Source organism: Suillus fuscotomentosus (assembly GCF_016647785.1).
Source record: "Suillus fuscotomentosus strain FC203 chromosome Unknown F5891scaffold_11, whole genome shotgun sequence".
NCBI classification, from domain to species: Eukaryota; Fungi; Basidiomycota; class Agaricomycetes; order Boletales; family Suillaceae; genus Suillus; species Suillus fuscotomentosus.
The window spans coordinates 198,844-226,294 of record NW_024539523.1 but is presented as its reverse complement, the minus strand read 5'-3'; the positions used below and the strand labels follow the sequence as shown (position 1 = coordinate 226,294).

General features: G+C 46.0%; 11 protein-coding genes across 11 annotated transcripts; 5 read left to right on the top strand and 6 right to left on the bottom strand.

Annotated features, from left to right (window-relative positions):
• Nucleotides 1–5,975: 5,975 nt before the first annotated feature.
• On the bottom strand, nt 5,976–6,830 carry F5891DRAFT_977369 (uncharacterized protein; the record flags this gene model as incomplete). The annotated part of the gene is made up of 4 exons (XM_041376701.1): nt 5,976–6,044; nt 6,070–6,396; nt 6,460–6,476; nt 6,662–6,830. 4 exons carry the CDS (start codon nt 6,828–6,830, stop codon nt 5,976–5,978), a joined length of 582 nt encoding a protein of 193 aa, XP_041229391.1.
• A 937-nt stretch (nt 6,831–7,767) lies between these two features.
• Nucleotides 7,768–8,156, top strand: F5891DRAFT_1015224 (uncharacterized protein; the record flags this gene model as incomplete). The annotated part of the gene is made up of 3 exons (XM_041360869.1): nt 7,768–7,833; nt 7,888–8,040; nt 8,063–8,156. Coding segments are annotated over 2 exons (219 nt in total), but the record flags the coding sequence as incomplete, so codon positions are not given.
• Nucleotides 8,157–10,968: 2,812 nt separating this feature from the next.
• F5891DRAFT_54437 (uncharacterized protein) lies at nt 10,969–12,451 on the top strand. Its single transcript, XM_041372188.1, has 5 exons — nt 10,969–11,375; nt 11,438–11,465; nt 11,531–11,699; nt 11,752–12,144; nt 12,203–12,451. Exons 1-5 carry the CDS (start codon nt 11,193–11,195, stop codon nt 12,330–12,332), a joined length of 903 nt encoding a protein of 300 aa, XP_041229389.1. The 5' UTR covers nt 10,969–11,192; the 3' UTR covers nt 12,333–12,451.
• Nucleotides 12,360–14,692, top strand: F5891DRAFT_54575 (uncharacterized protein). The gene is made up of 4 exons (XM_041372192.1): nt 12,360–12,988; nt 13,044–13,204; nt 13,259–14,021; nt 14,083–14,692. The coding sequence occupies exons 1-4, from the start codon at nt 12,571–12,573 to the stop codon at nt 14,493–14,495; spliced, it is 1,755 nt and encodes a 584-aa protein (XP_041229388.1). The 5' UTR covers nt 12,360–12,570; the 3' UTR covers nt 14,496–14,692.
• Nucleotides 14,693–14,889: 197 nt separating this feature from the next.
• F5891DRAFT_946485 (2',3'-cyclic-nucleotide 3'-phosphodiesterase) lies at nt 14,890–15,516 on the top strand (the record flags this gene model as incomplete). Its single annotated transcript, XM_041374678.1, has 1 exon — nt 14,890–15,516. A coding segment is annotated over one exon (627 nt), but the record flags the coding sequence as incomplete, so codon positions are not given.
• Nucleotides 15,517–15,865: 349 nt separating this feature from the next.
• On the bottom strand, nt 15,866–17,536 carry F5891DRAFT_946352 (uncharacterized protein; the record flags this gene model as incomplete). The annotated part of the gene is made up of 3 exons (XM_041374669.1): nt 15,866–16,589; nt 16,646–17,413; nt 17,469–17,536. The coding sequence occupies 3 exons, from the start codon at nt 17,534–17,536 to the stop codon at nt 15,866–15,868; spliced, it is 1,560 nt and encodes a 519-aa protein (XP_041229386.1).
• A 626-nt stretch (nt 17,537–18,162) lies between these two features.
• F5891DRAFT_1184757 (Brix domain-containing protein) lies at nt 18,163–19,293 on the bottom strand (the record flags this gene model as incomplete). The annotated part of the gene is made up of 6 exons (XM_041366483.1): nt 18,163–18,317; nt 18,372–18,507; nt 18,563–18,664; nt 18,727–18,799; nt 18,853–19,015; nt 19,071–19,293. The coding sequence occupies 6 exons, from the start codon at nt 19,291–19,293 to the stop codon at nt 18,163–18,165; spliced, it is 852 nt and encodes a 283-aa protein (XP_041229385.1).
• A 677-nt stretch (nt 19,294–19,970) lies between these two features.
• F5891DRAFT_1015209 (uncharacterized protein) lies at nt 19,971–22,056 on the bottom strand. The gene is made up of 4 exons (XM_041360868.1): nt 21,231–22,056; nt 20,966–21,175; nt 20,446–20,910; nt 19,971–20,388 (listed from the first exon to the last, which is right to left on the bottom strand). Exons 1-4 carry the CDS (start codon nt 21,756–21,758, stop codon nt 20,335–20,337), a joined length of 1,257 nt encoding a protein of 418 aa, XP_041229384.1. The 5' UTR covers nt 21,759–22,056; the 3' UTR covers nt 19,971–20,334.
• A 46-nt stretch (nt 22,057–22,102) lies between these two features.
• F5891DRAFT_1015207 (50S ribosomal protein L30e-like protein) lies at nt 22,103–22,904 on the top strand. The gene is made up of 4 exons (XM_041360867.1): nt 22,103–22,249; nt 22,302–22,362; nt 22,418–22,521; nt 22,577–22,904. The coding sequence occupies exons 1-4, from the start codon at nt 22,193–22,195 to the stop codon at nt 22,733–22,735; spliced, it is 381 nt and encodes a 126-aa protein (XP_041229383.1). The 5' UTR covers nt 22,103–22,192; the 3' UTR covers nt 22,736–22,904.
• Nucleotides 22,905–23,612: 708 nt separating this feature from the next.
• On the bottom strand, nt 23,613–24,222 carry F5891DRAFT_1126780 (monothiol glutaredoxin-5; the record flags this gene model as incomplete). Its single annotated transcript, XM_041364127.1, has 4 exons — nt 23,613–23,689; nt 23,741–23,811; nt 23,866–24,134; nt 24,196–24,222. 4 exons carry the CDS (start codon nt 24,220–24,222, stop codon nt 23,613–23,615), a joined length of 444 nt encoding a protein of 147 aa, XP_041229382.1.
• A 722-nt stretch (nt 24,223–24,944) lies between these two features.
• F5891DRAFT_946658 (Metallo-dependent hydrolase) lies at nt 24,945–27,169 on the bottom strand (the record flags this gene model as incomplete). The annotated part of the gene is made up of 13 exons (XM_041374690.1): nt 24,945–25,043; nt 25,097–25,162; nt 25,218–25,343; nt 25,396–25,408; nt 25,461–25,538; nt 25,588–25,751; nt 25,835–25,945; nt 25,999–26,131; nt 26,181–26,290; nt 26,346–26,384; nt 26,444–26,800; nt 26,863–26,912; nt 26,962–27,169. 13 exons carry the CDS (start codon nt 27,167–27,169, stop codon nt 24,945–24,947), a joined length of 1,554 nt encoding a protein of 517 aa, XP_041229381.1.
• Between the last annotated feature and the right edge of the window lie 282 nt (nt 27,170–27,451).

Below are 27,451 nucleotides of genomic sequence, written 5' to 3'. Positions count from 1 at the left end.
CACATTGGGATCGAGGAGTCAGTGTTCTGCCGGTTAGTGACTGCAGTGTTCGTTTAGTGAACCCAAAGGGTGCGAAAGTCGGTGTGGCACGTCCCTCACGTGACCAGTCCGTCAATGAGGTAAACTGTCAATAGATGCCTATCACTCGGAACCTTTGGCCTTTCCATCTCTCGGACTTGCATTCCAACAGGTCTGTCAAGCGCAGCCGCTGGTGAACCACTTGCATGTCAAACAATCATGTGGTGAGCTCATGAAACAACACGTAATATACACTGAGGAGATATGAATACAACAGGACATACAATGAGAGCCTCGAAACGCTGCTCTTTCACTTGCTTGTTTCGCCCTGCAGTGGCATGTGCCATCTACATTATTCTGCCTTTATTTGATTTCCGACTCTATCAGCTTTCGAGGGTTGCATGGGAGAGAGGAGCAACTCACCCCACCTCATCTTGGTGGATGGATATATCACTTTGGACTATAGCCCTAAAACTGTGATACATCATTCAGTCTAATTATCCATGATCCAAATAGATGTATCCCTTGGTGGATCCCAAATGCTAGCATACACAGCCGCATTTTTCGCACTTTTGAAACTCAGCTCCAGGATATATTCCATGTGTGGTAATTCATAAAACATACCCATTTTGGTGGCCTGCAGCCTCCTACATTATTCCCACACTCCGCATTTTTTGTATTTTTAGCTATACTGTGCCTACATCAGTTAAAAATAGATTGCTTCTCATATTAGGGCCTCCCCACATTATCCCCGCACTGCATTTTTAGCCACCTACTGTGGGAATTTCCCCACTACTCCAAAAACATCACTCATTTTGGGAATCTCCACAATATTAATTATTCCCACACCCTCCCCACCTCACTGCAGCTTCACCACCACACCACAATAGGTCCCTGTGCATATATAAGTAGTAGTTTAGTATATATATGTATAATATAATATAATAGACTGCTTTTTTGTTTGTTTATGTGACTGCTCCTCCTCTAGGGGCAATTCAACATAGGGTAGGGTATAGAACACTTTCGCATTTTTGCCCCTTTGGTGGGAAAGTGTTATATGACATTCAGAATATGTTTATGAGCATATATGAGTAGATTCCCATCTTTATTTCACCCCCTGAAGTGTCCTACATCAATAGATATAGCACATATGCAAGAAAACACAGAATATGTTCCCATTCAATTATTTCTAGGTGAACAGACTTGTAAAAATGATTCCCAGCATCTTTTCAACAATAGGAACAATGTATCAGGAGCACAGGACCATAGGACAATATCCTGCTGCATGGTGTAGCCTCCCTCTCCTGGTGGTTTACCCCCTGTGAAAATTTTTCCTGTAGGACCAGACCTCAATTGAGGTAGGGGGTCTATTCCTATGTATATTTGGAGTAGATTTATCATATAGCTGGCCCAGGACACACATAGGATCTTGCTATAGAAACAAAAACATGAAAAATCACACTTTTGACATTTTTGACATTTTTCAGTATCTTACTCTTGCATAGATGATCTAGCCTGTTCATGTATCATTAGAATAGCATATATACTTGCTTTTTATGACAAGGATCAGCCCTACATAGGGCGCAATTTGAGATCTAATGTGAAGAGGGTATTTTTACTGATAAGGAGCCCATATTGTCAAAACATCGAAATTTAATAATCAGATATCTGGAGTAGATTCAGAATACATTCACTATCATATACCTAAATTTACAAAACAATCCAACAATAATGGAGTGTTGAGGAAGTGAAATAGATAAGAAATTGAGTGTGGGAAAGTTCAAAGACCCAAAACATCGAAAATGGTCAGTTGGGCAGTAGGACTTTAATGCTGGGTCAACTCAGATATACACCATATCCCTTCCACCACCCTCCAACCCCAGGGCAGTATGTAGTATAGGTTCCTTTATTAGTCTACCATGTATTCCACATATTTTCAATGAAATATTTGACCTGTATCATATATAAATGGGACTTTGTGTACAAAGATATCAATTGTCACTTTTTACACATATGTCATTTTACTTATCATTCAGTCAGTCCTTCATGGATCTTTCTAAACTTCAGATTCATCATTAGGGACATATATGAGAGGTATTCCAGATATCTGATTACTTATCACAGGCTTGATTGCTATGTAGGTTTCTTATCAGTAGAAATACCCTCTTCACATTAGATCTCAAATTGCGCCCTATGTAGGGCTGATCCTTGTCATAAAAAGCAAGTATATATGCTATTCTAATGATACATGAACAGGCTAGATCATCTATGCAAGAGTAAGATACTGAAAAATGTCAAAAATGTCAAAAGTGTGATTTTTCATGTTTTTGTTTCTATAGCAAGATCCTATGTGTGTCCTGGGCCAGCTATATGATAAATCTACTCCAAATATACATAGGAATAGACCCCCTACCTCAATTGAGGTCTGGTCCTACAGGAAAAATTTTCACAGGGGGTAAACCACCAGGAGAGGGAGGCTACACCATGCAGCAGGATATTGTCCTATGGTCCTGTGCTCCTGATACATTGTTCCTATTGTTGAAAAGATGCTGGGAATCATTTTTACAAGTCTGTTCACCTAGAAATAATTGAATGGGAACATATTCTGTGTTTTCTTGCATATGTGCTATATCTATTGATGTAGGACACTTCAGGGGGTGAAATAAAGATGGGAATCTACTCATATATGCTCATAAACATATTCTGAATGTCATATAACACTTTCCCACCAAAGGGGCAAAAATGCGAAAGTGTTCTATACCCTACCCTATGTTGAATTGCCCCTAGAGGAGGAGCAGTCACATAAACAAACAAAAAAGCAGTCTATTATATTATATTATACATATATATACTAAACTACTACTTATATATGCACAGGGACCTATTGTGGTGTGGTGGTGAAGCTGCAGTGAGGTGGGGAGGGTGTGGGAATAATTAATATTGTGGAGATTCCCAAAATGAGTGATGTTTTTGGAGTAGTGGGGAAATTCCCACAGTAGGTGGCTAAAAATGCAGTGCGGGGATAATGTGGGGAGGCCCTAATATGAGAAGCAATCTATTTTTAACTGATGTAGGCACAGTATAGCTAAAAATACAAAAAATGCGGAGTGTGGGAATAATGTAGGAGGCTGCAGGCCACCAAAATGGGTATGTTTTATGAATTACCACACATGGAATATATCCTGGAGCTGAGTTTCAAAAGTGCGAAAAATGCGGCTGTGTATGCTAGCATTTGGGATCCACCAAGGGATACATCTATTTGGATCATGGATAATTAGACTGAATGATGTATCACAGTTTTAGGGCTATAGTCCAGTTTGGATGTATCATTCTAGCTATATGGCCTTCTCACCCTCAGGCTGTTGTGTCCACCCTGTCATGCTGTGCAGCACTGACGCACACTCTTACTCAGTGTTAATTATGTCAGCTCCAGCAGTGAGCAATAGCGTGTCAAGACGTCAATGGCTCACTCTCACCTGTGTAGCATCGTAAGTACTTCGTAGAGTTGTGGAATGCTTACTGCATCCAGAATCCCTATAGCTACTCATTGAGTGGATCTTAAAATAAATTGCATAGGCTATGCGCTAGTGATGTCTCAGCTCCAAGCTGCATTTTTCAGAAAATGAGCATCACATGCTGAATAAAATTCCTAAATTCATGAAAATATTTATAGACATAGATTGAGCCAAAAGCCGGGAGGCATCTAAGGGGAATTTGTATTATAATGCATCATTGTCTTGCTATGAAGCAGCTCAGCAAATGGCTTGAATTTTGAGTCATTTTCTGAGCTGCTTCATAGCAAGACAATGATGCATTATAGTACAAATTCCCCTTAGATGCCTCCCAGCTTTTGGCTCAATCTATTTCCATGAATATTTTCATGAATTTAGGAATTTTATTCAGCATGTTATGCTCATTTTATGAAAAATGCAGCTTGGAGCTGAGATAGTGCTGCCATGGTCCGGTTCTGCAAAATCGTCGAACCCAGAACCGGACCTTCAAGAACCGTTCTTTGCGGTCCAGTTCGGTTTTTTTCCGGTTTGAACTCGAACCGAACCATAAGTTTTGGGTGCACGAAAAAAAACATTGGTATTACATCTACAAGACATCAACTACCTAGCCTAACTACATAATACTAGCTGCATGCCCCTCTGCCTCAACTGCTGCTGACAAGTGTCCATTATGATAGGCTGCCTTCAACACTTGCAGTGCAGAGAAGGTGGATGACGCGAGTGTATTGCAGCGCAAAGTCAATGTGATCCCCCCGCTGGAGAAAGCGCGTTCAGATGGGACAGCACTGCCTTGAATGGGAAGGTAATCACGCGCAACACGAGCTAAGGTTGGGTATTGCAGTGAGTGTAACTAATCAAAAATGTTAGCCAGGAACCAAAGAAAGTAATGATGGACTTACCCCCCACCACGCTACAATGTTGTCTGTTTCCTCCAATGGTGAAGTGAGGTATGCAGAGAGCTCTTGATGAGGGTTGTATGCGTGATGGTCAGTGGCTTGACGCGCCATGATCACATCACGCATCCAGGACTCACTGTACCGATTCGAAGGTTTTTTTGTTGACATGGCCATTGTGACATGCAGTCCTGGGCTTTGCAATGCTTCATAATACCTGTCAAACTAAGCACCTGTCTTAAGTCAGAGACTAGCAGGATAATTGAGTAGTACTTACCACTGTTTGAAGACGAGCCCTCCCGCTTGCAACCCTCGTCTCACTCCATCGGCTTTTGACATATGCTAATTTGTAGTTGGGGTCAAGAACTATAGCAAAATCAGAAATGAACTCGAGCGAAAAACGTTGATACTCACTGAGACAAATAAAGTAGACATCCGAGTCACCAGCTTTCTGATAGTACTTCTCAACATTTTTGAGGCCCTTCCTAATGGTGTCCGCAATGAGTCCATATTCCGGATTTCCCACCATCGTCTGCCATGTGTTAGTGAGACATTCTAGCATAGGTATAGTCTGCCATGCTGTTGGGCACACGACTGACGAGAAAGACTGTTGCACAGTCGCTGGCTCCTAGAACAATTAGTAAATAAAAAAACAGACATACATACAGATAAATACCTTGAGAACGTCATGCACAAGTCGTATCTTCCTCCAGTCGGCTTGATCAAGCCTGAAGTCACTATATGATTTGTTGCGTAATGTTGGGACTTTGTGACTCTCGTCAGCAAGCAGAGTGAAGCAGTTGACAGCCTGAAAAAAAAAGACATTAGATACTAAATAGGTGATTGTGTGTCACTTACCAGGCGAAGAGACAAAAAGCGCTCAAGGCACTTGAACAAGGATGCCCAGCGCATTCTCACCCAAGTCAAAATCTCACAAATGGCAATACCTTCTTCCTCGCACGATTTTCTGAAGAATGCTTGAGCTTGGGGTGATTTGCGTATCTAATTTGTTGTGTCAGTAAGGACTCAAAGATAAAGAAAAATGAAACTTTACCTGTTCAATGAGAGCCAGTGCTTTTCCAACAGTGTTGCCGACATCAAAACCATCTTCGACAATAGCTTCAGGATCATGTTCCAATGCAGCAAGTTGTTTGGTTAAGTTGTCAACATCAGCGTCCTCACCATGATCAATAGCGTGTCAAATCTTTCTGAGTATTGTTGCCTGAGGGGTGGGTGCAACCGCATCGATGAAGTGTCGTGCCGCAAGGTTCAGAATATGCTCTTGACAGCGGATGCGACGGGGACCCGGAAGCCAGTGGCTACCATCCTCATCTATGGTTCTTGCAACTTCTTTCATTGCAGTATCGTTGTTTGATGCATTGTCAGACATCATCCATCCAACCTATATAAGCAAAGTCAATACACAAAGTAAGACAGATTCTGACTAAATACACACCTTATTTTGAATATTATACTTGTCTATCGTTTCGATGAGTATATGGCCGATGTTTTGGCCACTGTGGTTGCCTAGTGGCATCTTTATTCCCAGATTTTATTTCATCGTCGTGATCCTCGTCGTCCAGTTGAGGGATGAGCTCGTCACAGGATGATTCTTCTGGGGCTGGGTTAGGGGGAGAAGAAGGTACATCTTCATCAGAGTCCAGAGGAGACAGAAACCGCATGACAGCTTTTTTGGGCGCCGGAGGATTGGTTGCACTGGATAATACACGCTTTCTTGACGCAGTGCTTGAAGATGAAGGCTGGGCACATGCATTGTCAGCATCCCGAATGTGAGCAGAGGGCTTTGAGGTGTGGGTGGAATGCCGTGAACCAGCCGTTACTAGCGCTGGTGTGTGTCCAGCCTGGAGCAACACAGAGAAGGCGTCTTTTGCAGTAGGTTGAGTTGAGGATGGAACCTGTGGCAGTGGTACACTATCGTCCGAATCGTTGTAGAATATAATATCGGAGGCATCCTTGAGGGAGCCATCAGTATTGAGAGCACATGAATCCTCAGACATTTCAAGGAGATGACTCACAATTTCGTTGTCAGGACCTCATTTTAAATCTGTGCACGGAGCAAGGAGACAACATGTGCAAATCCCAGAACGAACATATCCGAAAGTGAAAAGCCACTGGAAGATCATAGCTATCTAGGAATATGGATGACATGGTTAAGTATACGTCAGTCATGGTTAAGTATACATCAGTCATGGTGAGAGTCTGAGAGTGGGTACTTACTTTCAACAGGGCTGAAGGTAGCCTGATTAACTAAAAGCGCAAATCCCGAAGACAATAATTTGACGTTGAGACCGACGTTGTCGAAGTCGAAGTCGATAAGGGTTTGGAATGGTTCGGGAAGACCGAACCAAATTGGGATGGTCCGGGAAGACCTAGAACCCAGAACCATTTTCCAGTCCGGTTCAGGCTTCTGTAAGAACCATGGACCGGACCATGGAGAACCGGACCAAAAGTCCGGTTCAAACCATGGTTCTGGACCGGACTGCAGCAGCACTAAGCTGAGACATCACTACTATGCGCCATTCAACATAACCTCTTGGTCAAAAAGGGATTAGCGAGAAATATACAAGTATGAATAACAGGTCTGCACCGTGAATTTATCATAGTGCAACTGCTCAACAACCTCGAGAACTTTTGACGGACCAGTGCAGACAAAACCTTGTTACCTTTTGAAACAAGGCATTGAACTTGTTGACAATGTCCTGTCAATGTTTAGCGTGTCGTAACTGTGAGCTAATGCATATAATTACTCACCAGCACCATCCATGCCATTGTTTGTTTCCCTTCCTCACTTCCCTCTCGAGTGGCCCGGGATCGGATGTCTCAAGCTGCCAGGCGATAGCTCTGGGCTGGTCACCACTCAAGAGTCCCTTGCTTAGGGAACTTTCATTTACACCATGCTAACCTTCAATCCGAACACTGGTGTTATCAGCACCATCTTTCACTCTTTCGGTCCGTTTTTTCCACCTATCTACTTTCATTCAATCTGGTATGTGTCTTTCACTTTGGCCGTCCTTTCGGCTTTGATCATTCTTCAGAGCTTCGCTCCTTTGGTTCTGTCCTAGGGTGGTACTGGTAATCGCACTTCGTATGCCCCTAGTACTCTTGAACCAGAAATTATCGACTCTCACTTCCACGATATGGACCTTTGCATCTTGCTTCATCAAATGGACGATAGCACCACTCATAAAGTGGTGAAGAAGGCGCAGCGAAAAGCATTGAGGCAGCGCATCAAGAAACTGGGCATGAAATATAACCAAGATGTGCGCTCCACTGCTTATTCTTCATGTTGAATGCATCTTACATCCTCGCAGTCCATGTGACAGTACAGGAAGTCATCCCATGATCATGATCCTAGTGTCCATCTGGATGCGGACTTCCAGCCAGACACAGTAAGTTACTCCAATTGTTTGTAATGTTTGAATCTGACATCAACTCTGCAACAGCAAGAGCCACCTGAATGGGCCAAAGAGCTTATGAACGGAATGATAAAAGTGCAACAGCGTCTTGAAACCCTCAGCCCTCAGTCATTGCATGCGCCCATGCCACCTCACAGCCAACAGTCATATGCCGAGTCTGCTGTTTCTCGAGAGCAATAGCAAGGAGAGACAGAATATTCAGAAAACATGGATCAGTACGGCCAAACCCCGCGCACTCAAACTGTGAATATCAACACGCAGCCCACTGGCACGATTCCAGAATCGGTGTACCAAAATGAAACTGCTATCATTGGTGTGTGTTTTTACGCGGACGAGATGAATATCCTGATGAATTGTAGTTGAAGAGGATGATGAACTTTATGGCGATCACACTGAACTTGAGCAATGATTTGTACTTGCGAAACATCGATCAGATGCAGGTCATTGGGTCGTCCACAGGTTGGTTGATTGATTTTACTTTGCGCTATTTAATAATTGTTTCTTAGATTCTCGCTCCCTGATGGCTCACTTATGACATACAACTCGTATCCTGAACGGACGCTTCCCGATGGACGGGTGAGGAACCTGATATTTCATATGCTCAGCAAATACTGAGTTCTCTCACAGCCTCTTGGTTGGAAGCAAGGGTAGCATTCAATGTCACATCCATGTTCATGAACCGAAATTCAGAAACCAACGAATTTCTTTTCTTGATCAAGGTACATTTAATTCATATCCCATGCTATCTGCTTCATTCGATATTCCAGGCCATCACACTCTTCAATGCAGATCAACACGAGGAAGCAATGCTGCTCATCAAAGACCTAGCTGCCGCTTGTCCGAATATTGATCCTCCCGTGTGTTGTGTCATTTTCCAAAGCAAGTACATTCGGATACATCCCAGACACGCTCGAGGTGCTGATGTTTAGTGTACTTACGGTACAGTCCCATGCTTGTGATCACGTCTCGCTGAAACACAGACCAGTCACCTGCAGCAAGCCTTCGCAAGACAGATGTGTTAACTGCTACATAGAGAGCAGAATTAACAAATGAATGACTTAACCAAAACAATGTCCTTACCCGGAACCTCAAGATATCCTCCTTCATCGTTGAGAAACAGAATGGACCTCAGTTTTTGATCCTTCGCACTTTTGAAAATTATGAAAAGGTGACCACACCCTGATATGAAGAAGTCTGTGGGCTGTGTGAATGGTGTACTACATCTTCCATTCCCGTGAATGGAGTCAGATTTCCTGATGCCATATGTCAACCAGGAAGTGATGGTAAACTCGCACAGGAGGATGACTTTCAAGAGAAACATAAGAAGGCTGTAAGGCAGTAGTACCATTTAAGCCAAATGCAAACAGATTCAATAGGCACGTAGACTCACAGCCAGCGACCATCTGGACTCTTTTTGCTTAGCCACTGATTGATCAAATCCTGATCGAGATATATGTGCTCCCTGCCCGCCACCTTCTCAGCAACATTGGGACCATCATGGAGGAGCCCGCCACCAATGGCTGCTGATTTACTGCCAACAATCACTGGACAGTTGTTTCGAAAAAGGTCTCGAATTTCATCCATCCTTGTCAGCTGCGATTCTGGCATAGGATTGTCTGCGAAAGTGGAATTTGCCATGTACTCCAGAATGTCATTGTCATGAAGAAAACCTCGACAAGCTGATAAAATTGATGGTTTGGGAGAAGGCGACCTCCACTATTTTCAAGAAAGATGTAGAGAGATGTGTTGGCACTGTAAGGAGGAGGGTTGCATACAGATGAGTTTGCAGTCATGATGGTCGAATTTTGGTATTCACCTGAGGGGCTACTGGCCTCCAACTTCAACTCACATGTTTAGGGGTCTCGTCACTTGAACATGACCTATCATGACTATCTCATATCTGCTATGTGTCTTCCTCGAGAGTTGCGAAGAAAGACTATCTCCTGATCATTATTTCTATTGTGTCGTCGAGGAGACTATTCCAAATGTCATACATTGCCCGACCGTCTTGCATTATATGGTGAGGAGCACTCTCCAAAATCTCGACGAAGTTGCGGAGAAGCAAAGGGCTCAGGAGATCACCCAATATCTACAAACTACTCGCCCCACAGTTTCTGGCAGTGACTCCCCCGCAATGAATTCAACCTTCGTTGATGTACGTGCATACACAGCCTGTCAAGGTGGCAAAGATCCAAGGAGCAGGAGGCTTGCCCGAAAACACATATATATCCAGAAGTGCTTGGTTGACAACTGGATGAATTTAGCTTCAACCAATGGCACGATGGATTCCTATCTTTTCAGCCAAGAATTCTGGTAAGTAGCTTGACCTTTAGATTTTTGCTTGTTGCTAAATATGCCATCTCTGTAGGCTTTTCACTATCTTCATGAAGCTTTGCTTGATACGTGGGCTCATTGCTGTGGTCAGACTTGCGTTCACTTCACAGGACATTGATGTGAAGTATGGGGCTCATGGTTCTCCATGCTTGCTGACCAATTTCCTCTTACAATGGAATGGTTGGTTGGCTTGAGTTTGACGCCGGTAAATCTGTTCATCGCGCGAAATTGCCATACCGCAAATTGCATTCTATAGTGTTTTCAGGCAATTCTGAATTGTCTCCGAATCGTGGTTACGTGCGGATAAAAGGTATGTATGGAATTTTAACGAAAGGTATTGACACGCATCAGTGACCTTTGGACTATTTCAGGTGATTGGTCCTACCCGAATATTCGATTGATGGCTGGAGATTGGGCAGCCATTCCACCAGTGTGTCCTATGCTCTACAATGAGCTCCAGCCGCACTGTCTACGGATGTGGAATTCTCCACCAGATCCCAACCCTGCAAAAATAGAGACGATGCCATGGACCGGTGATTACAGATCCTAGATGGGCCGAAACAAGTGGAAGAGTATTAGTCAAGTTATTGTGTCCATGGGGGATGATTACGTAGCTGAATCTTATTCAAGTTGACAGCCTGACACCAGAGACATTGCCGGATTCCGTCCTGCCTCAGGTGTGAGTATCTCCAGTGGTCGATGGTACCACATCTTCTCTGAACCAACGTTCGACCGCAACCCGAGCGCTGAATACGCGAAGCCTAAAGGCTAAGATACTTGAGCTTAGCAACAGGTCACATCACGATGCAGTGCCTTGCAATCTTTTGCGGTCATATAGGCCTTGACGTGGCACAGGATCCGTGCCTTGCAGTCTGACTTGTTTTTGTCATTCTAGAAAGTGATGATTGACTCGCATAAAATCAATGTGCGATCCTGCTTGGATGATACTACCACCAAATCACCCTCCTCTCACGACTCCACATTGACATTGCAGCGCAATGATCTACAAACTCTTCTTTGCGACATTGTTGTTTCCACTCAAGGGAGCACTAATAAGATGGCGGGCAAACTTCACTCCCAAAGTTCAACTTGTTCCAGAATTGCCCTTGGTCGACGATTTACAACACGTCTCTCAGCCTCGGTCGTTGGTAGGTGTGTTGCGACGAGTTAACGCAGAAGAAGTATGTGCAAATTTACACGAGGGTGCTTGGACGCTAACTATCCGTGCTTCCTTGTTTCCTAGGGAATTGACGGGTTGTACAAAGGAATTCGTGAGTCCTTCGAGCATTCCGAATCATTCTCTCAAGATTTATAACTATCTTCCTCCGTGACACAGTCCCTACCCTCGGTTTCATGTTATTCTGGGAGCAAATGTCTATCCCGTCCATTGTGGTAATTGGATATCTTCACTTCGGGGTGTACGACCAGAGTATTGTTCTCATAATTGCTATCGCTTCTCTCGTCAAAATCATCGCAACCGTGATCGAGGCTGTCTTTGTCAATCGGTGCGTTCTATTGGGCAATCGTTCATTTCCATGGGCTGAAAAGGCATAAAAGGGCTGTAACAACTCGGGAAGACATCTCTTCATTCTCCTTACGACGAGCGCTTGATGCATTACTCTCTCCGACTGAAAGAAAGCACCCTTATCGCATATTTAGCATCCCGGGCTTGCTTGCGACCTGCACTTTATGGGTTTTGTATATCGTAGGCACAATTGGAGCACGCCACTTTCTATTCGTCAAAAAATTTCCGGAGAACTTTGGGAACTGGGAGGACATGAGGCCCCACATTCCTCTCTTGGTTGGGGCCGTGATTTTTTCGTTCGCGCTTAATGCTCTGGTGCTCACTCCACTGGAAGTTATGATGGTTCGATTGTCTATCCAAGCCAAGGCGGCCCAAGTTGTACTTCTTCTGGATACACCACCGGTTGAAACTAGCGGGCCTGTCAGGTAAACCCTCTCATTCACGTTTTCCGGGGCCATCTTAACATCCGTCATTGCCCCTCAGACTAAGGACTGATAAAGATGGATATACCGGACTTATCAGTTGCGCGAGGCTGATCATTGAGGAGGAAGGTTGGGGTGCGCTTTATCGGGGGTGGTGGTGGACAGCTTTCCGTGGTATACTCTTTATTTGAGTTCTTGCAGAGTATAGAAATATTCCTGCACTTAATAATTTGGCTTGACGTTTGTTGACAATATGATACCCACGGCACACGAAGTCCGGCAGTAGACCCTATACTTAGCCACGAGGCAGAATCCGAGATATCGATACGAATCAGCAACAAGTAGCTCCGCAAGCTCTCAAAGGACTTGCATTTCGTGCGTGGGCTTTGGTTGTGATCTCTACGTTCTTTTCCTACCAAATCTTATGCAATGGTTCCCTCAATTGATGAAGTCGAGGAATACTTTCAGTCTCTCGAACGCTTTCTGACAGATTCTCTGGTGGTCGCCTCGCCTGCTCTTCCAAACATTCGAGAGGCCGTTCACCGTCTTTGGGTTGATATCTCTCGCTTTGGGCCACCTGGTCTTTCTTCATTCCCTGACATCCATGTCCCCGGTCTTGGGGCATTTGAAGTTCCTCCACCCCCGCCTCCGCCTCCACCCCCGAGGACTCTCGTAGAGAAGGCTGGTGATTGGATCATAGAAAATCCATGGAAGAGCTCTAGCATAGCAGTAACAGCTCTTGTTGGAGCCGGCCTACTTGCTGGCTACACTACCTTCCATATGACGCACGCCCATAAGAGAAGAGTTCGGTCTACTACTGTCACTCCCGAGAAACGGCAGGTTGTCGGTAAGCACTTCTACCACTCGCTTGGATTGTCTTTCCATTGCTGATATCTTCCTAGTTGTGTTGGGTGGTGATCACCCACTTGGCCTCCCTCTTATCATTGAACTTGAGCAGAAGGGATACATTGTTATCACTAGCGTCTCCACACCGGAAGCTGTTAGTAGCATTGAAAGCAAAGGACATGGTTATGTCCGAGCTCTTGTCCTTGACCCTAATGAGGTGTGCAACTATTGAACCCTGCTTTCCAAGTTCATATAACCGAAGATCATTTAGCCTGGCACCATCCCAATCTTCCTTCGGTCGCTCGCATCTACTTTATCCAGACGGTTCCCGATTACAGCCGCTGGTGACCCATATGCAACCACCCCTTATCATCCCCTTCTGCATTCCATAATATCTCTACTCACACTGCCGGTTCCATCCATTCATACAGTACCGACCCCCATTGAACAGCTATCTTTACGAAGTACATATCTTCCGCATCTTCTCTCCACGCACTTTGCTCCTCTCCAGGCACTTCAAGCACTCCTACCATTACTCCGCTCGGATGCCCAGCGCGCATACGGACGCAAGTCCATCATTGTGTGTCTCCCTGCTGCTGATGCACGCGTTGGACTTCCTTTCGGTGGAGTCAGTGCCATGAGCGCAGCGGCCACTCTTCGTGCGTTGGACGTGTTACGCCGTGAGGTTGCTGTTGGACAAGGCATGAGCTCCATCCGTATCGTTGCTGTTGATGTAGGTGTCGTTAGCGAAACCCCCGTTTCCAGCCTTGAAAATTCACACGCAATGGACGACTGGACTCCCTCAGAGAAAGCAACATACGGTCAAGCATTCGCTGCGCTCGGAGAAACTAGCATGGGACAGTCTCGCAGACCGGAGGACATATCTGTCCTGGTAAATAACATAGTTGGTGTCGTCAGTGCCGGAACAAAGACCAAGATTGCGAGTAAAACGATCTGCGGTATCCGCGTTGGTTTTGTGTATGAGAAGATCAGAGATTGGATTCGTGGCGACCGATTTGCTGTTGGTGCCGGTGGTTCGTTGTTTTTCCGTCTTTTTTACGCATATATGAGAGCTAACAATTGTTGTCCATACAGCAGGGACATATACCTTTGCGTCATTCCTCCCTGGCATGTTGCTAGATGGATTGCTGAGTCTACCTCACATATTGGTTGGTGTTCGTAATCGGCTCTTGCCTGTGCCTCTTGCACAGCCACGCACAGTCCCAAAGGCGGCTCGTAACATTCCCTCTTCTACCGCGGCTTCTGTAGTTCTTCCATCATCTTCCTTGACAGTGAGCAGAACACACTCTGCTCCACGTCCGTCACCTCCGGAGACAGCTGCAGCTGCGCTCGAGCAGACTGAGCATCTTTCCGAGCCTGAAGATATAAGTGAACTTGGAACAAGCTCGGAGGTTGATTTCGAGAGTAATTCTGGGTATGGCGATGCATCTACAGTGGAAAGTAGCTGGGTGAGCTTGGGATCTCGTGGGCCCACTGATGAGGTTTAGGTCTCGCAAAAGGCTGAGTGCTTTGCGTGTTGCTATTTTATTGATTGACAAGGATTCTGATCACTGATACTTTGCTTGTGCGCTTTGAAATATATATTCTGTGTCGAACAAATATTACTCGTGCTCAGCACGTTGCAATGTGTAACCCATTTTCCTGTGGGCACTCCTTTGCTCTGAAATTTAAGGACGTGATACTGAGCTTGAACATCGTCTACTGGGAGTCTAATCTAAATATGGATAGCAGCTGCTCGGCGGGAAGATGGCACTGATTCAGGAGTTACTTTCTGCTCTTCTACTAGTTCTTCATTGATCTGCCAGGTACACTTTATCGATACCATTTTGGATCCAGATGGGTACGTCAATATCGGTCATTGTTACGGTTTGACAAAACCAAGCTACGTCAGGTCTCTCGCTTTGGCTGGTGCCCAATCCCGCCCAATTGCAACTTATCCAAAAGGTGTTGCCAAAGCAGCCTAAGACACGTCCAGTGTCCGCTGCTTCCTACCCAGATATAACTCCTCATATCACACTGGCAAGCTCGGGAAAGGCAACGCAGGATGCAATCCTACGAGCCATACCATCTACTCTGCATTCAATTCCAGTCGAGTTCCAGAAGCTCGAAGTCGGCTATCATTATTTTAGATCTGTTTTCATATCTGTAAAGAAGACGACTGAACTCGTCGCGCTGCATGAACATATTATGGCTGCGCTCGACAGGGATGGAGCATCGCCTTCAGCCCCAGCATTTCCGCACATGTCCATCAGTTATATTGCAGATGAAGATGGGGCTGCTGAGCGCAAGAAGGCCGTTGATGAGCTGCGGGCTATCGCAGTTGTTGAGTGTTCAGAGACGGACCTAGATGAGGCAGAAACAGTTGTTCTTCGCTGTGGAGACTCCGAGGAAGGACATGTGTGCCTTGCGGGATTTGAAGGCACAGAAATTTGGATCGTCCGATGTGAAGGACCAGTACAACACTGGCAAGTGTTACATAAAATAATAGTGACACCAGACGTTACCTAGGATTGAGGACTAGGTTCATGGTGAGATGAGACTCCATCACTGCAGTCACGGTGTAGGTTTGTTACATGATATACAGAACAAGGAGTTATAGTGATACAATCAAATTTCAAGATTAGTTGCAAGGTGCGAGGAATGATTGGTATGCGGACTAGATCAATGCGAATGAAAGCAAGAGACAAGCAAAGCTGCCAGATCAGCAGAACGAAAGAAGACGAAAGAGCAGGACGATAATGGAACGAAAGGACGGAAAGTGCGGTGGACTGCCGGAACGTCTAAAATATTACATGACGATATTAATGTCTTCGGTTTCGGTGTGCGAATGTCGGTGTATATGCAATTCCGAAAATTATCAGATTGATTTTCGATTGTCGTCACTGTGATCAAGAGTGAACGAAGATGATGACGAAGCTGTTGGTGGAGGTTCGTAAAGTGGGAGAGGAGTTGAGTAATCGATCTTGCGCTCTCCATTCGAGTAGAAGAGCTGAGAGTATGCGGGAAGACTCTGGCTGTATGGAGCGCTTTTATGGAGCTCTATTTCACCCACGATGGTGCGATCGTCAGCGGGTGGAATAATTGATGGGGCAGCCACCCGCACATGCTGCATGGGCAGTGAAAAGTGGAGGCGTTCACTCACAACCTCGCCGTCGGGTTGTTCGTAGACACACCGGAGCGCAATGTGCATCACGTGGGACACACTAAAAAGAGGGCTATTTTCAGATATGCGACGGCCGCGGAGCCCAGCCCAATCCAATTGGTGGGGCTCTGGTGCCAAAGGTACATTTGCCTCGAGCACATACCAGTTCTCTGATGAAGAACGAGTGGTCGCATCGCCTTCTGGAGAGTCATTCATGAAGATGCGACCGTCGCCAGATATAGTGTACTTCCCGGAATTCGAGGGATCAAAGAGGGAAAACGAACGAGTTGAAGTAGATTTGGAGGGATATGGATTCATGAGAAGGCCAATCTCATAGAGTGTATGCACAGAATGTGCGTTCCGAAGGGGGAGAGAAGGAGGTTGTTGTGTCCTAGGCGGGACCATAAATCGAGCTACGCGATCAAGAGAAGTAGTGCTCCTGAATAGACATGTCGTTAGCACCATGAATAGTAGATAGACAATAATGCAACACACCTGTACGTTTCAGTCTGTTCAACGTCAACAGTGAAATCAGTTATTCGAAGGCGCTCTCGCTGAGAGGTGTCCAGTTCGTTGCCTTGTAAGCGCAGGATAAGAGGAACGGATGTCTCATCCAAAGTCACTGCGGTAGGAATGGACGCGACGACCTGAATCTTCTTCAGGACTTCAGGCGGAATAGCCGTTTCTGTGTCATCTTTCCCTAATTGCGCATCGACGATGAACAATGCCATTGGGAAGACAGAGATGGAGGACGAAGAAGAGGGGGCAGAAGGAACCTCGGCAAAACGAACGAGAGTGACTGGACATCTTGGCGCGTTAATTGTGTGAGTGCGACAGCCAAAAGGTGAACAAAAGCTGCTAAATATAGAGGAGCTACCATCCTCAAGATAGATGAAAGTTGCAGTGGCATACAAAGCGTAGCGGGTCCCAGCTTCAACTACACTGCGATCCCCGTACGCAGATGTAGTCGGCAACCAACCAGGAACAGGGATGTCAAAAATGACATTCCAAGAGCAGGGCTTATTGGAATCTTCGTGCCCTTCGTTGGAAAGGTCAACGGGTTCACCATTTACAAGCTCACGAGTGATGGAGCAGAGCCGCAAAGGAGCATACCCAATGTCTGGGGTGATCATTTCGGATTGTCCCTCAAATGTGACGGTGAGCGATTGCATCAAAGCACGGGTTGTGCTCCGCCGGCGCTGGAACATAAACGAAGGTGAACTGAGCGAGATAGACACATGGCCTGCCAGAGAGAAGGCAGATCTAGGAAGGTCTATCAGCACAAGCGAGACGTTTGACTTTAGCAATTCTAGCTCACGAAAAGTCTGGTTCACCATACAATTCCAAAGAACCTGAAAATGGGATGATGTCTATCGACACAGGCATATTGACTGTCTACAAGGCAGTAGGCAAGGGATATCTATAAGAGACTGGAGATATCAGCGACTGAGCCAGGAGAATGACTTTCCTTTGAGCGATGGACATGAGTCGTTATATAGGATAGTTTTCGGTTACACGCACCCACGCATAGCAACCTGCAGGGTCTGAGACAGAACAAAAGGCGCGTGGCCCGCCATCTGGAACGGCTGAACTTCGGCATCAGCTAAAATTTGTCAAGGCACACTGTCCTGGTTAGACGAGAACGTTTGCTCAGCCAAAATTCCTTTTGTTTCATTAATCCGGTTATTGCCTTTGTGAGCGCACAAAAGCAAACATAGGCTTGGTGGCTGTGCACCTCTTGAGATAATTTTATGGAGAAGCGCTACTTCCAGAGCGCTAGAGAGCACAAAGCAAGCCGTATAAAGACAATGCTCCAAAAGCAGCAGGAGCAGAAAGATCTTGATGCGTCTGTCGCATCAATGAGCAGATGGCATACATGCATCGCTAAGGCGATAAAACGTGTGTAACGCTACAAAAGCACGTAGATAATCGCCCACAGATACCATATAAGCACGCCAAGTTGGTGTGCTTACCGCTCGGTACGATTGCGCGTTGATGACACGTGTAGGCATCTACGCAAACACCTTGGATACTGCCAGTGCATCTTCATCCCTCTTACGAAGCACTTTTCTCTTTGATGTCTCCTCCTGGGCTTCTTTCCGTTGACGGTATTTGTCACCCCTGGCATGCCTGACTGCTGAGCGCACGGAAGCAGGTGTAACAAATTCTGTTTGTGAAGTGAGTGCGTGAGTAAGAAACATATTTGCTCAAGTGTACGAACCAGGATTGGAATAAACGGTGGCGCCACCAAATGCTCCTTCAAAAATACGGATGGGCGTCAGCACAAATCGGGGGCCAATCTCCACGAGAGATGTCTGAGGTGGGCCGTTAGGCTGCAACGGATCCTTTTCCATTATCTACGGAGATGAAATGGAGTTAACGCTCGGTAACAAACCGAAGAAGCCAGCATACCTGGAAATTCCGGAACCAGATTTTGTTATCGAGGATAGAAAAGGTTAAAACGTGGTCGATAAACGGTTTGGCTTTCCGAGCCAGTGGGGGAACACCAAAGATCTACGTGGAGGAACGGAACATAATCAGGCGTCAGCGACCTTCCGTATGGCCCATGAACGTACATGCGTGAAAACCTCTTTGGTAAGCTTTCCCCACTCTGTTTCATCAAACGCTTTATCAAAGCTGAGAATTCCTCTGCTTCCTTTTAGACAATTTCCTGTCATCTTCAGCTCATCCATTGTATGCACGTTTTGAACGTGTAATTTATGCTGGGCCCATTTGGTGTTTTCGTAGCCCACATGTATAGGTCTTCATGTCTCCTTGCCTCGAAGTAAAGCGTGTTATTGCAGTTGTTCAGGTCTGCTATCTCAGGCAGGAGATGCAACTGTGACTTGGAATCAAGTTTGGAATCTGAGATAGATCCCATTGAGAACTGATGAATCTGTCAACAAAAGTGTCACTTTACCTTTCTTTACATGAGGTAGCAAAGTCTCAAGATCGTTCATGAGATGTCTCATGCGATGGGTGATACCCCGAGAGGAGAGTAGTAAGACGCGTTGCTTGTTTCTCTTCTGTTTAGGTTGCTGAACATCGTCATCGTCGACATCGATATCGTCCGCTTTTCTTTTGCCTTTGCCTTTGCCCTTGGCATTGATATATGCTTTTTGAGCTGTAAGGAGTGGGGCCATTTAGTTGTCTACAGCTGGTGTAGATTCAAAACAAGACTTTCAATTACATAACGATTAACAATTTTCAATTGGCTGACTACGCTACAGCTGATGTAACTCAAGCACTACATATAGTAAGTACCTCAACTCGGGCGCTCTTCACAGTGGTGCAAGTAGTGAGAACGAGAAAAAAGTCTGCTTGGTCGCAAGCAGATAGATGATTCCTCCCCTTATCAGCTTCTCTGGCGAAAAACTCCACCAGAGTTCACAACGGTGAACTTCCTATACGAGTCAGCTTGAGAGAGCAGTGTCATAGCACCTTCGAGTGCTCTCTACTCATGACCGGCTTCCCTGCCGGACTTGGCTTCATTGCATGCGGATGCACATAAAGATCAGAGCCATCAGAGCTTACCAGAGTTTGTAACAGAAAATAAAATCCGAAAGGCGACAGGCTGCGGACAGGGCGCCAGAGCTCAACCGGAGCTTGCTGGAGTATAGCCTGGGCGCTAGTTGGCGGAGAAGAGAAGCACAGCTGCTGCACGTCACAAGTACCCTATACTAGTACACTCCTACCTCGCTTCGGGGTAGAATTCCAATAAAAGGGATACCAATAATCACGCGCACGACCCTGGATGAAAATGTCACAAATGGGTAGGTAAATCAAGTACACACCGACCAGTACTGGCTTCGCGGTACGCCTGTAAGTCCCCAGACTTGCCCTGCCAGACGAATACTTGCATTTTGCGGAAACGCGCAACAAGTCGTCGCAGGAAGTTTTTGATTCGCACCATAAATACCAGAAAGCGTCGGGACAACAGGGCAAAAAAATTAAATAAATACTCGTTAGGTCATATCAACACCAGCGGGCAAGCAGAAAAAATTGCTTGACCAAAGACCAAAGACAGGAAGGGCGACTAATGTACATATCTGCGTTATGAAGGCATTGACCTTTTCACAGCCACAACATCAAAAAGAAAAAGAAAGCACAGCAACCATGCTTGAAGATTTGTCGACAAATGAAAACAAGTAGCAGTGCATGAGTCCAAGGGCCACAGTGCGCGCTCAAGAAGATGAGGTAGATGTTCGTAGCTGCTTCTGTTTCTCTTGTTCCAACCGCTGAAACAGCTCACGCGTGAGGAAATTCTCGGCGTTATTTAAACAGGAGCAACGTACGTGATACAGCAGTTGTACTGCCATCTGAATGTTTGCAGGCTGTCCAGTTATAACAACCAACCGCTCGTTTTCGTTACCTGGAGGCGCTGGAGCGCCGTTGATCCCGGCACCCGGTTCCATGATTTTGATCTGACTAGCGCTCATATGGCGAATTTCATTGATTTTACTACCCCCCTTCCCAATAATACAGCCCACCAAATCATTGGGGATGTATATTTGCTGTGTTTGCAGTTGCTGTGGTGGGTTAGGGGGTGGTGGGGCACCGTAAGGCTGCGATGCGTTCGCGTACCCTGGCACATATGACGAGCCAGTATACGGAGGTCGTCGAGAGTAGCTGGAAGGGCGGTAACTAGAATGGCTGGAGGACGAAGAAGGCATGCGTTCTTGTGCTTCGATAAGGATATTGCCGATGTAGTAGGTTGCTATATGGATAGCATCCGCAACACCTGCAACGCTTAGAACTCGCTATATTCACGCAAAACAATTAGTTGCTGCCTTGCAATAAATTCTTATACTGTACCTCAGTCGAACCGGGGAGCATGCCCTCGCTTGCATTCAGTCGTGCTCCGCTGGCATCTTGAATTTCCTTGATTTTTGAACCTTGTTTCCCTATCACAGACCCCATGCGCGAGTTTGGAATCATGAACTTGATGGTTACCGCACGACTTCCAGGAACTGAAGGTACATCGAAGGGTTCGTCATTGATCCGTCGTACAATAAGACCAAAAGCCTGTAGGTTTATTGTGATGAAAAAAAGAAATGGTAATAAGGTATCTGGAGCTTACCTTGGATACAGCATCAAGCGGCCCGCTAACATTGAGAATTCTCTCAGGGTTACCAGGAATGCTCTCAGAGACCATAACACGAGCTCCACTCTTGTCTCTGATCTCATTGACATGTGAACCACCCTTTCCAATGATGATTGACGCGTCCTGTGTAACGATCAAGCAACGCATATGAATCATAGCTGAAGGAGGGGCGGGAGCTGAGGACGAGGAAGGTGGAGCAGACATTGAAGTTGATTTTCCGGCCTCTTCAGAGCGAGTGCGGGACTCGTCGTGTCGATTGTCGGATGAAGTTTCCTTAGGAGAAGGAGTAGACGCAGTAGTATCTACTACGGATGCGGGAGTTTCCGTCATGTTCACATCGCGAGTCATAGACGTAGCGGTTGTTGAACCAGAACCCTGGTGTTTGTCAACTCGTGAGTCATCCGCGTGAGCCGTAGCGCCTGTGTTAGCACGCTTATGATGCTTCTTCTCGTCAGAGTCAGAAGGAGAGCGCGACCTCTTGCGATTGTAGTCTGCTTCTGCCATTTTCGAAATTCAGCTCAAAAATCTTTTCTGGTTAGGAGGACGGGATTCTGGAGTGATGGGCTTGATAGTGTGGTATCGTATGGTAGTGTGGTTTGAAATGTCTGATGGGGGACGAGTGGATGTGGTGAGGAAGACGGATTGCGAGTTGGATACGGATTGAATAGTACTGAAATTGACTTACCTCCTTTACAAAATTTATACAACGAAATAACCGTTGTTTAGTTGAAACCAGTAGCCGGGCCTCCTGTAGCGCAAATAGTTTCTACAACACAAGAGACGACAGTCTAGTATACGTTGGCTTGGGTTTCTTCAGAGACAAACACACCAATACATCACAGCCACAACAACACCCAACTTTTCTGCTACTAATGCTGACCATCCTCGACAACTTTTTTTGACCAAGGATCAATCCAACGTGAGGTCACTTATTCATAATGGCTGAAGCACGCGGAAAAGCATGGCCTCTTGCAGATGAGGGTCTAACTAACTCTGTAAGTTTTTTTCGAGAGCTCATCACTAACGACTGACACCATGGTATTGTAGATCTTGGACTTGGTCCAACAAGCTGGTCAGTACAAACAACTAAAAAAAGGTGCCAATGAAGGTGAGCAACGTTCAACCCCTTTTTCGTTCCCTGTATTTGATGTTCATCTCCACAGCAACTAAGACGCTTAACCGTGGTGTGGCAGAGTTCATCGTCCTTACCGCGGATACCGAGCCTCTCGAAATTCTCTTGCACCTTCCCCTTCTTTGCGAGGAAAAGGTACTCACTTTCTCGAGCTATTTACGCCGTTGACCGCTAACTGTTGACTATACAGAATGTTCCATACGTGTTCATTCCTTCCAAGGCAGCCCTTGGACGTGCATGCAATGTGTCCAGGCCTGTCATCGCTGCCAGCGTTACAACTAGCGAAGCTAGGGAGCTGCAAAGTCAGATCCGCAATGTCAAGATTGCGATCGAAAAGTTGATGTTCTGATGTTCTCACTGCGGAGCAAAACAGATAACCGCTGATACTACGGTTGTTATATTATTCTTAGTATATCTCCTGTATGATATGTAGCAACTAGATGTCGAACGGGTATCTTTTAAAGGCCACATTTCCTGATTTTCCAGTAAATGATGCGCGCTTACGCATTACTTCATCTTTTCCAGGAATACCAACATAAGATTCATGAGCCAGATTTGAACGACGGTTCGACGGACACTAGGATCACAGCTTCGTACAATTGCTATAGGTATCGATTCGGTATTTCCCGTACAAAGTCATCGGTTTGCCAAAATCTGTTCTCTCCCTCAATTGTTCAACACGACGAGCATTTAATCCTACATGGACACTGACACCTATACAGGAGGGAGATAAATTCGGCGACTACTCACTCGTTCCATGTCTCGTACCATTAGTAGCGAGCTGGACGAGTTCCTTCGACCACCAATTGTGCATGAAGACTAAAGACCCATTTGCATGCTGGTAAAACAACTGCCGTACTTATCCAACGTTGCATCGAATGGCACTAGGCTATCTCTCTGTCCAAGGTTTGCCAACCTCGAAGCCTCTTCCAATTAATCAGTACTCATTATCTCAACTGCGGTTGAACGTGTCTTCTCGCAGGACCGGCAGTCTCTTCACTTTACTCGCAACTGACTTGCACCATAAACAATTCTCGACCTCAGAGCCTGGGGAAGAAGAGTTCTTCTAGCATCTGCAAGGAATCAAAAGCGAGAGCGAGACGAAGTTAAAGATGAGGAGGGAAGGAAGAGTAGTAATATTTATTTGATTATACGGTGTTGGCGGGTGCAGGTTTGTGCGGGTACGGTGTCAACTTTCCGATCCTGGGTGTTACCCGTGCGGTACACTAAGAGGAAGATTCTGATGCCTTCGGAATAACCCCATGCTGCTCGAGGAGCGTTTCCAGCTCTCCAGATTGAAACACTTTGAATGGTTTGAGTTAGAAATATATTTGGCAATGCGACCCTAACTTACTGCTTAAAGCAATGTCGCTCCCACCTACAAATTCCCCGTTCACATACAGTTGTGGGATGGTTGGCCATTCCCTGCAAGAGAAGTACCTGAGGCTTGGTAATAGTGTCAAATGAAGCATGACTCACGAGAATTCTTTGATTCCGGTCCTGAGCTCTAGATCCTCGAGGACATTATATGTCTTGAACTTTCCAGGTGGAATGTCGAAAGCACTGAGGATCTTCACGACCCCTCGTGAAAAACCGCACATGGGCTGCTCTGGGTTGCCCTTCATAAATAGCACCACAGGGTATTCGGTCACTGCGGCCTGTATTTTCGTGCGAGACTCCTGAGATAGAAATCGACGGAACGTTTGCGACCTTAGACAGCTGGAAACATTGCTCCTGTAGAGTGAAAGCTGACGAAATGGTTAATATACACCAAATATGAGCACGCCTGATGGAAAGACATACAGATACAGATGTCCGAAGTGCGTTTTGGAACATTGCGAGCGATATTACTTTCCTACAAGACTACGCTTGGCTTGACGTGCAAAACAAGTTGGAAGCTCCGCCATGTGTGACTAAGCCCCGAAAATGGTCGTTCATAGAGTAAATCGTGCAAGTCGACATCTCAACATCCTTCCAGAGAAAAATTCGCACCGAGTTACTTCAGGTTACTTCATTATATGCATTGCACTTGCTACTTTCTGCATCTGAAATACAGCGCTCATGCAAAGTACGCCATGAATCATATCAATGAGCAACAGTGCCGTTGTAAATAATACACCCATCATCATCACTCTCAGCTTCGCAACCTCGACCGGGGAAAGTTGTGTCACTCAAAGCATGTGCATGCAGCTCTTGGACCACCGGCGATTTCATGCGACCAAAGAAACGGTAGCGCCGTGAGTAGTCCCCATACAAATCGCTAGGTTGAGGTCGGAAGTGGCTTCCAAGGCGTTATCATTGGACAACAATTGCACAAGTTTGATGATTTCTACAACATCCAGAGCTCTATATCTCGGTATTTCTGTGAGTGAAAGTCAATGGTTCACGGACTCAATGCCGCAACCTCTTCTATGTACTTGTCCCACTATCTTTTCCCTGCATCCATGACTGAGCATCTGCTCTGTTCACCGAGCACGAAAAACTACACAGGTAACATTATACAATGCAAGGGATAAGTACAAGGACATGACTTACAGTGAAATCCGAGAGCCAAAGTTTCATGGACTCATCGCCGCAACCTCGTCTATGAATTTGGTCCACCGTCTTTCCCATGCATCCATGGCCTTGCGCTTGCTCCGTTCATCGAGCATAGAATACTACCCAGGGAACATTACACAATGCAAGAGACAAGGATAAGGATATGACTCACAGTAATGCTGTCACGAGCCATCTGGCCGAGAGTAAGGAGTCCCGTAACTTCACTTGCCACTAGCACCTTGAAGCAAGTGATGAGTCTTGTTCTACTAAGGGACAACCAAGAAAGAGGTCACCTGGAAGAAATCAAAGGACAACCCCATACTATTGAACATTGCAGGATCGTCTGAAGACAGTACCACTGGAATGCCTTGGTTCATAATTATCGGGAGGGGGTGCATAGGCATCGATGAGGTAAGACGCTATCATTTGTTGAGTCAACATAGGTTCGGAGGCAGTATATAAAAATCCTACCAGCACTTCATTTCTATTGGAACATTGAGATAAGCTGGAGGCATCTACTTACACGGCTCACTCACGATATAGGGCAGACTTCAATCGCTATCTTCTTCTCTCGACAAATTTGCATCAATTTGGGATGCTTGGCTAGTGAAAATCTATACAACACGAGTTAGCGAGCGCTTTATGCCATACAATGCACCTAACCCGTGTCCGATACGCTTCGTTCCAAGCAGAATAGCATCATACAGGTTCATATCCGCTGCAGACCCATCGCCCAGAGTTTCACCAGCATGAAAAATGAATGGGATGTCCGGATGCTGCTCCGCGAAACGCAGAAGCGGCTCTGCATAATAAATCAGTGGTTTACACTCCTCCCCATCTTCGTGGCCCACGAGATCAAATCCTGTAAAATAGAACACTCAGATCTGGGTCTGTTGACATCAAACATAACCGCGGACTTGCCAGCAATAAGGTCCGGGAATTCCTGCTTAAATCTGCTGCACCGATCTAGCTCTGCTTCCAGTTCCTCGACAGAGATAATTCTCAGGGTATTATATATAATCTAAGAAAAATATCGGTCTGAGCTCGAGTAGCTTCGATCAAAACTAAACTAACCTTCAACCCGGCGAAATCGTCTTCCCGGCCTTTCGCCTTCATTTCTGCTTTCACTTCGTTTATGACCTCTCGAAATATCAAGAGTAGTTCACGTAGTTCAAGTTTGGTCTTTGCATCCTCTGCAAGTATATATCTGACGAAATGTCAGGCATGTCAGGCATAGCCGCGTCTTTCCGACTCACTTTTTGAAGAAACTAGTCCGTATCTCAATATACGAGATGCCATCATCTATCGACGAGCGAATGCACGTCCGCAAGTATTCCTTTTGAATCGGCACAAATCGGATGATGGGCTAAGGTTCATGAGTACAGGCTCACATCTTGACTTCCAGCACGCTACATGCTTACATCGGTCACGGCAAACGTACTCCCAAACTTCAGCCAGATCTGTGAGTCCATCGAATTAAAGACGTGTTCAGCAGGTCACATGTTGATATGGAACTCACTTTCATCGGCGTATTGTACGTCTTAAACGCATCACTGGGGTTGATCACAAAGGTGCTAAGCACCCACTTATCAAATCCGGCAGGGCCGCCTAGTGCAGGATCGAAGAGCTCTCGCGCCTTGTTGATAGGAACCCAGCCGCCGGTATATAAAAGATCCGTGATACCAATTGCGTCGGCGGCAGGATACTGTTCCACGGGAATCGGCTGGATCTTGGGCAATACAGTTTCGAGAGAAGCCGCGTCTAATGGACCCGGGACACGAATATGTATCGCGGGATGACCTAGTGCCAGATCAAGCACCATTCTGGCCTCCACCGAGGTGTTCTGGTGCAAATGCAACAGCCCACCCTTTGGCATCTACGGGAAAACCGCGGTCGAGATGGTAGGTGACGGGAAGTACAGTGATTTGGTATGCTTACTTTGGAGACTATTTTGCTAAAAAGATCCGTCTTTACAATAATTTCTTTGGCTGTACGCGAATGTGAGAGGAAGTGCTAAGCGCGAGTCAAGCCTCTTACCATTCAGGAATTCCATCCCGGGGTATGGGTGAGGGATGTTCTCGTGATCAACTCCCCAAACAGATACAGCTTCTTTAGCACGGATGGAGCGCACGACTTTGTCTGCCTTGATCTCGGCCGCTGAATAATTGGCACGAACATGGTCTATTCGCAGCGCGCGATCCTCTGCGATAAGTTTCTCACGTCTTTGTAGATAGTCGGCGAGCATCGGCGGGGACACTAGTGAAGAGGGGGAAGATGGTGGATTCCGTGAATTCGATAGTGTTATAAACGATTCCCATTGCGGCTCCAATGGCAAACGTTCGCTTGCACACATTCGCATAGCCCTAGATTGCTGTTTGAACCGTCGTGGAGATGGGCAAGCCTGTTGCAAATAAACGACATTTGATAACAAAAGAATGGGTGCTAACCGATTATCAAGGAGTTTACGCGAAAAACCTGAGCAATCCAGTAGACCGGGACACATGGAAGAACAACAGAAACCAACCAA

Coding starts and splice junctions, on each gene's coding strand:
- F5891DRAFT_1015207 (XM_041360867.1), top strand. CDS start 22,193: ATGGCTGAAGCACGCGGAAAAGCATGGCCTCTTGCAGATGAGGGTCTA. Junction 22,250..22,301: donor ATGAGGGTCTAACTAACTCT/GTAAGTTTTTTT, acceptor ATGGTATTGTAG/ATCTTGGACTTGGTCCAACA. Junction 22,363..22,417: donor AAAAAAAGGTGCCAATGAAG/GTGAGCAACGTT, acceptor TCATCTCCACAG/CAACTAAGACGCTTAACCGT.
- F5891DRAFT_54575 (XM_041372192.1), top strand. CDS start 12,571: ATGGTTCCCTCAATTGATGAAGTCGAGGAATACTTTCAGTCTCTCGAA. Junction 12,989..13,043: donor CGAGAAACGGCAGGTTGTCG/GTAAGCACTTCT, acceptor ATATCTTCCTAG/TTGTGTTGGGTGGTGATCAC. Junction 13,205..13,258: donor TTGTCCTTGACCCTAATGAG/GTGTGCAACTAT, acceptor AAGATCATTTAG/CCTGGCACCATCCCAATCTT.
- F5891DRAFT_1015209 (XM_041360868.1), bottom strand. CDS start 21,758: ATGGCAGAAGCAGACTACAATCGCAAGAGGTCGCGCTCTCCTTCTGAC. Junction 21,176..21,230: donor CGCTTGATGCTGTATCCAAG/GTAAGCTCCAGA, acceptor ATAAACCTACAG/GCTTTTGGTCTTATTGTACG. Junction 20,911..20,965: donor TGCTCCCCGGTTCGACTGAG/GTACAGTATAAG, acceptor GCGTGAATATAG/CGAGTTCTAAGCGTTGCAGG.
- F5891DRAFT_54437 (XM_041372188.1), top strand. CDS start 11,193: ATGATCTACAAACTCTTCTTTGCGACATTGTTGTTTCCACTCAAGGGA. Junction 11,376..11,437: donor GACGAGTTAACGCAGAAGAA/GTATGTGCAAAT, acceptor CTTGTTTCCTAG/GGAATTGACGGGTTGTACAA. Junction 11,700..11,751: donor GAGGCTGTCTTTGTCAATCG/GTGCGTTCTATT, acceptor AAGGCATAAAAG/GGCTGTAACAACTCGGGAAG.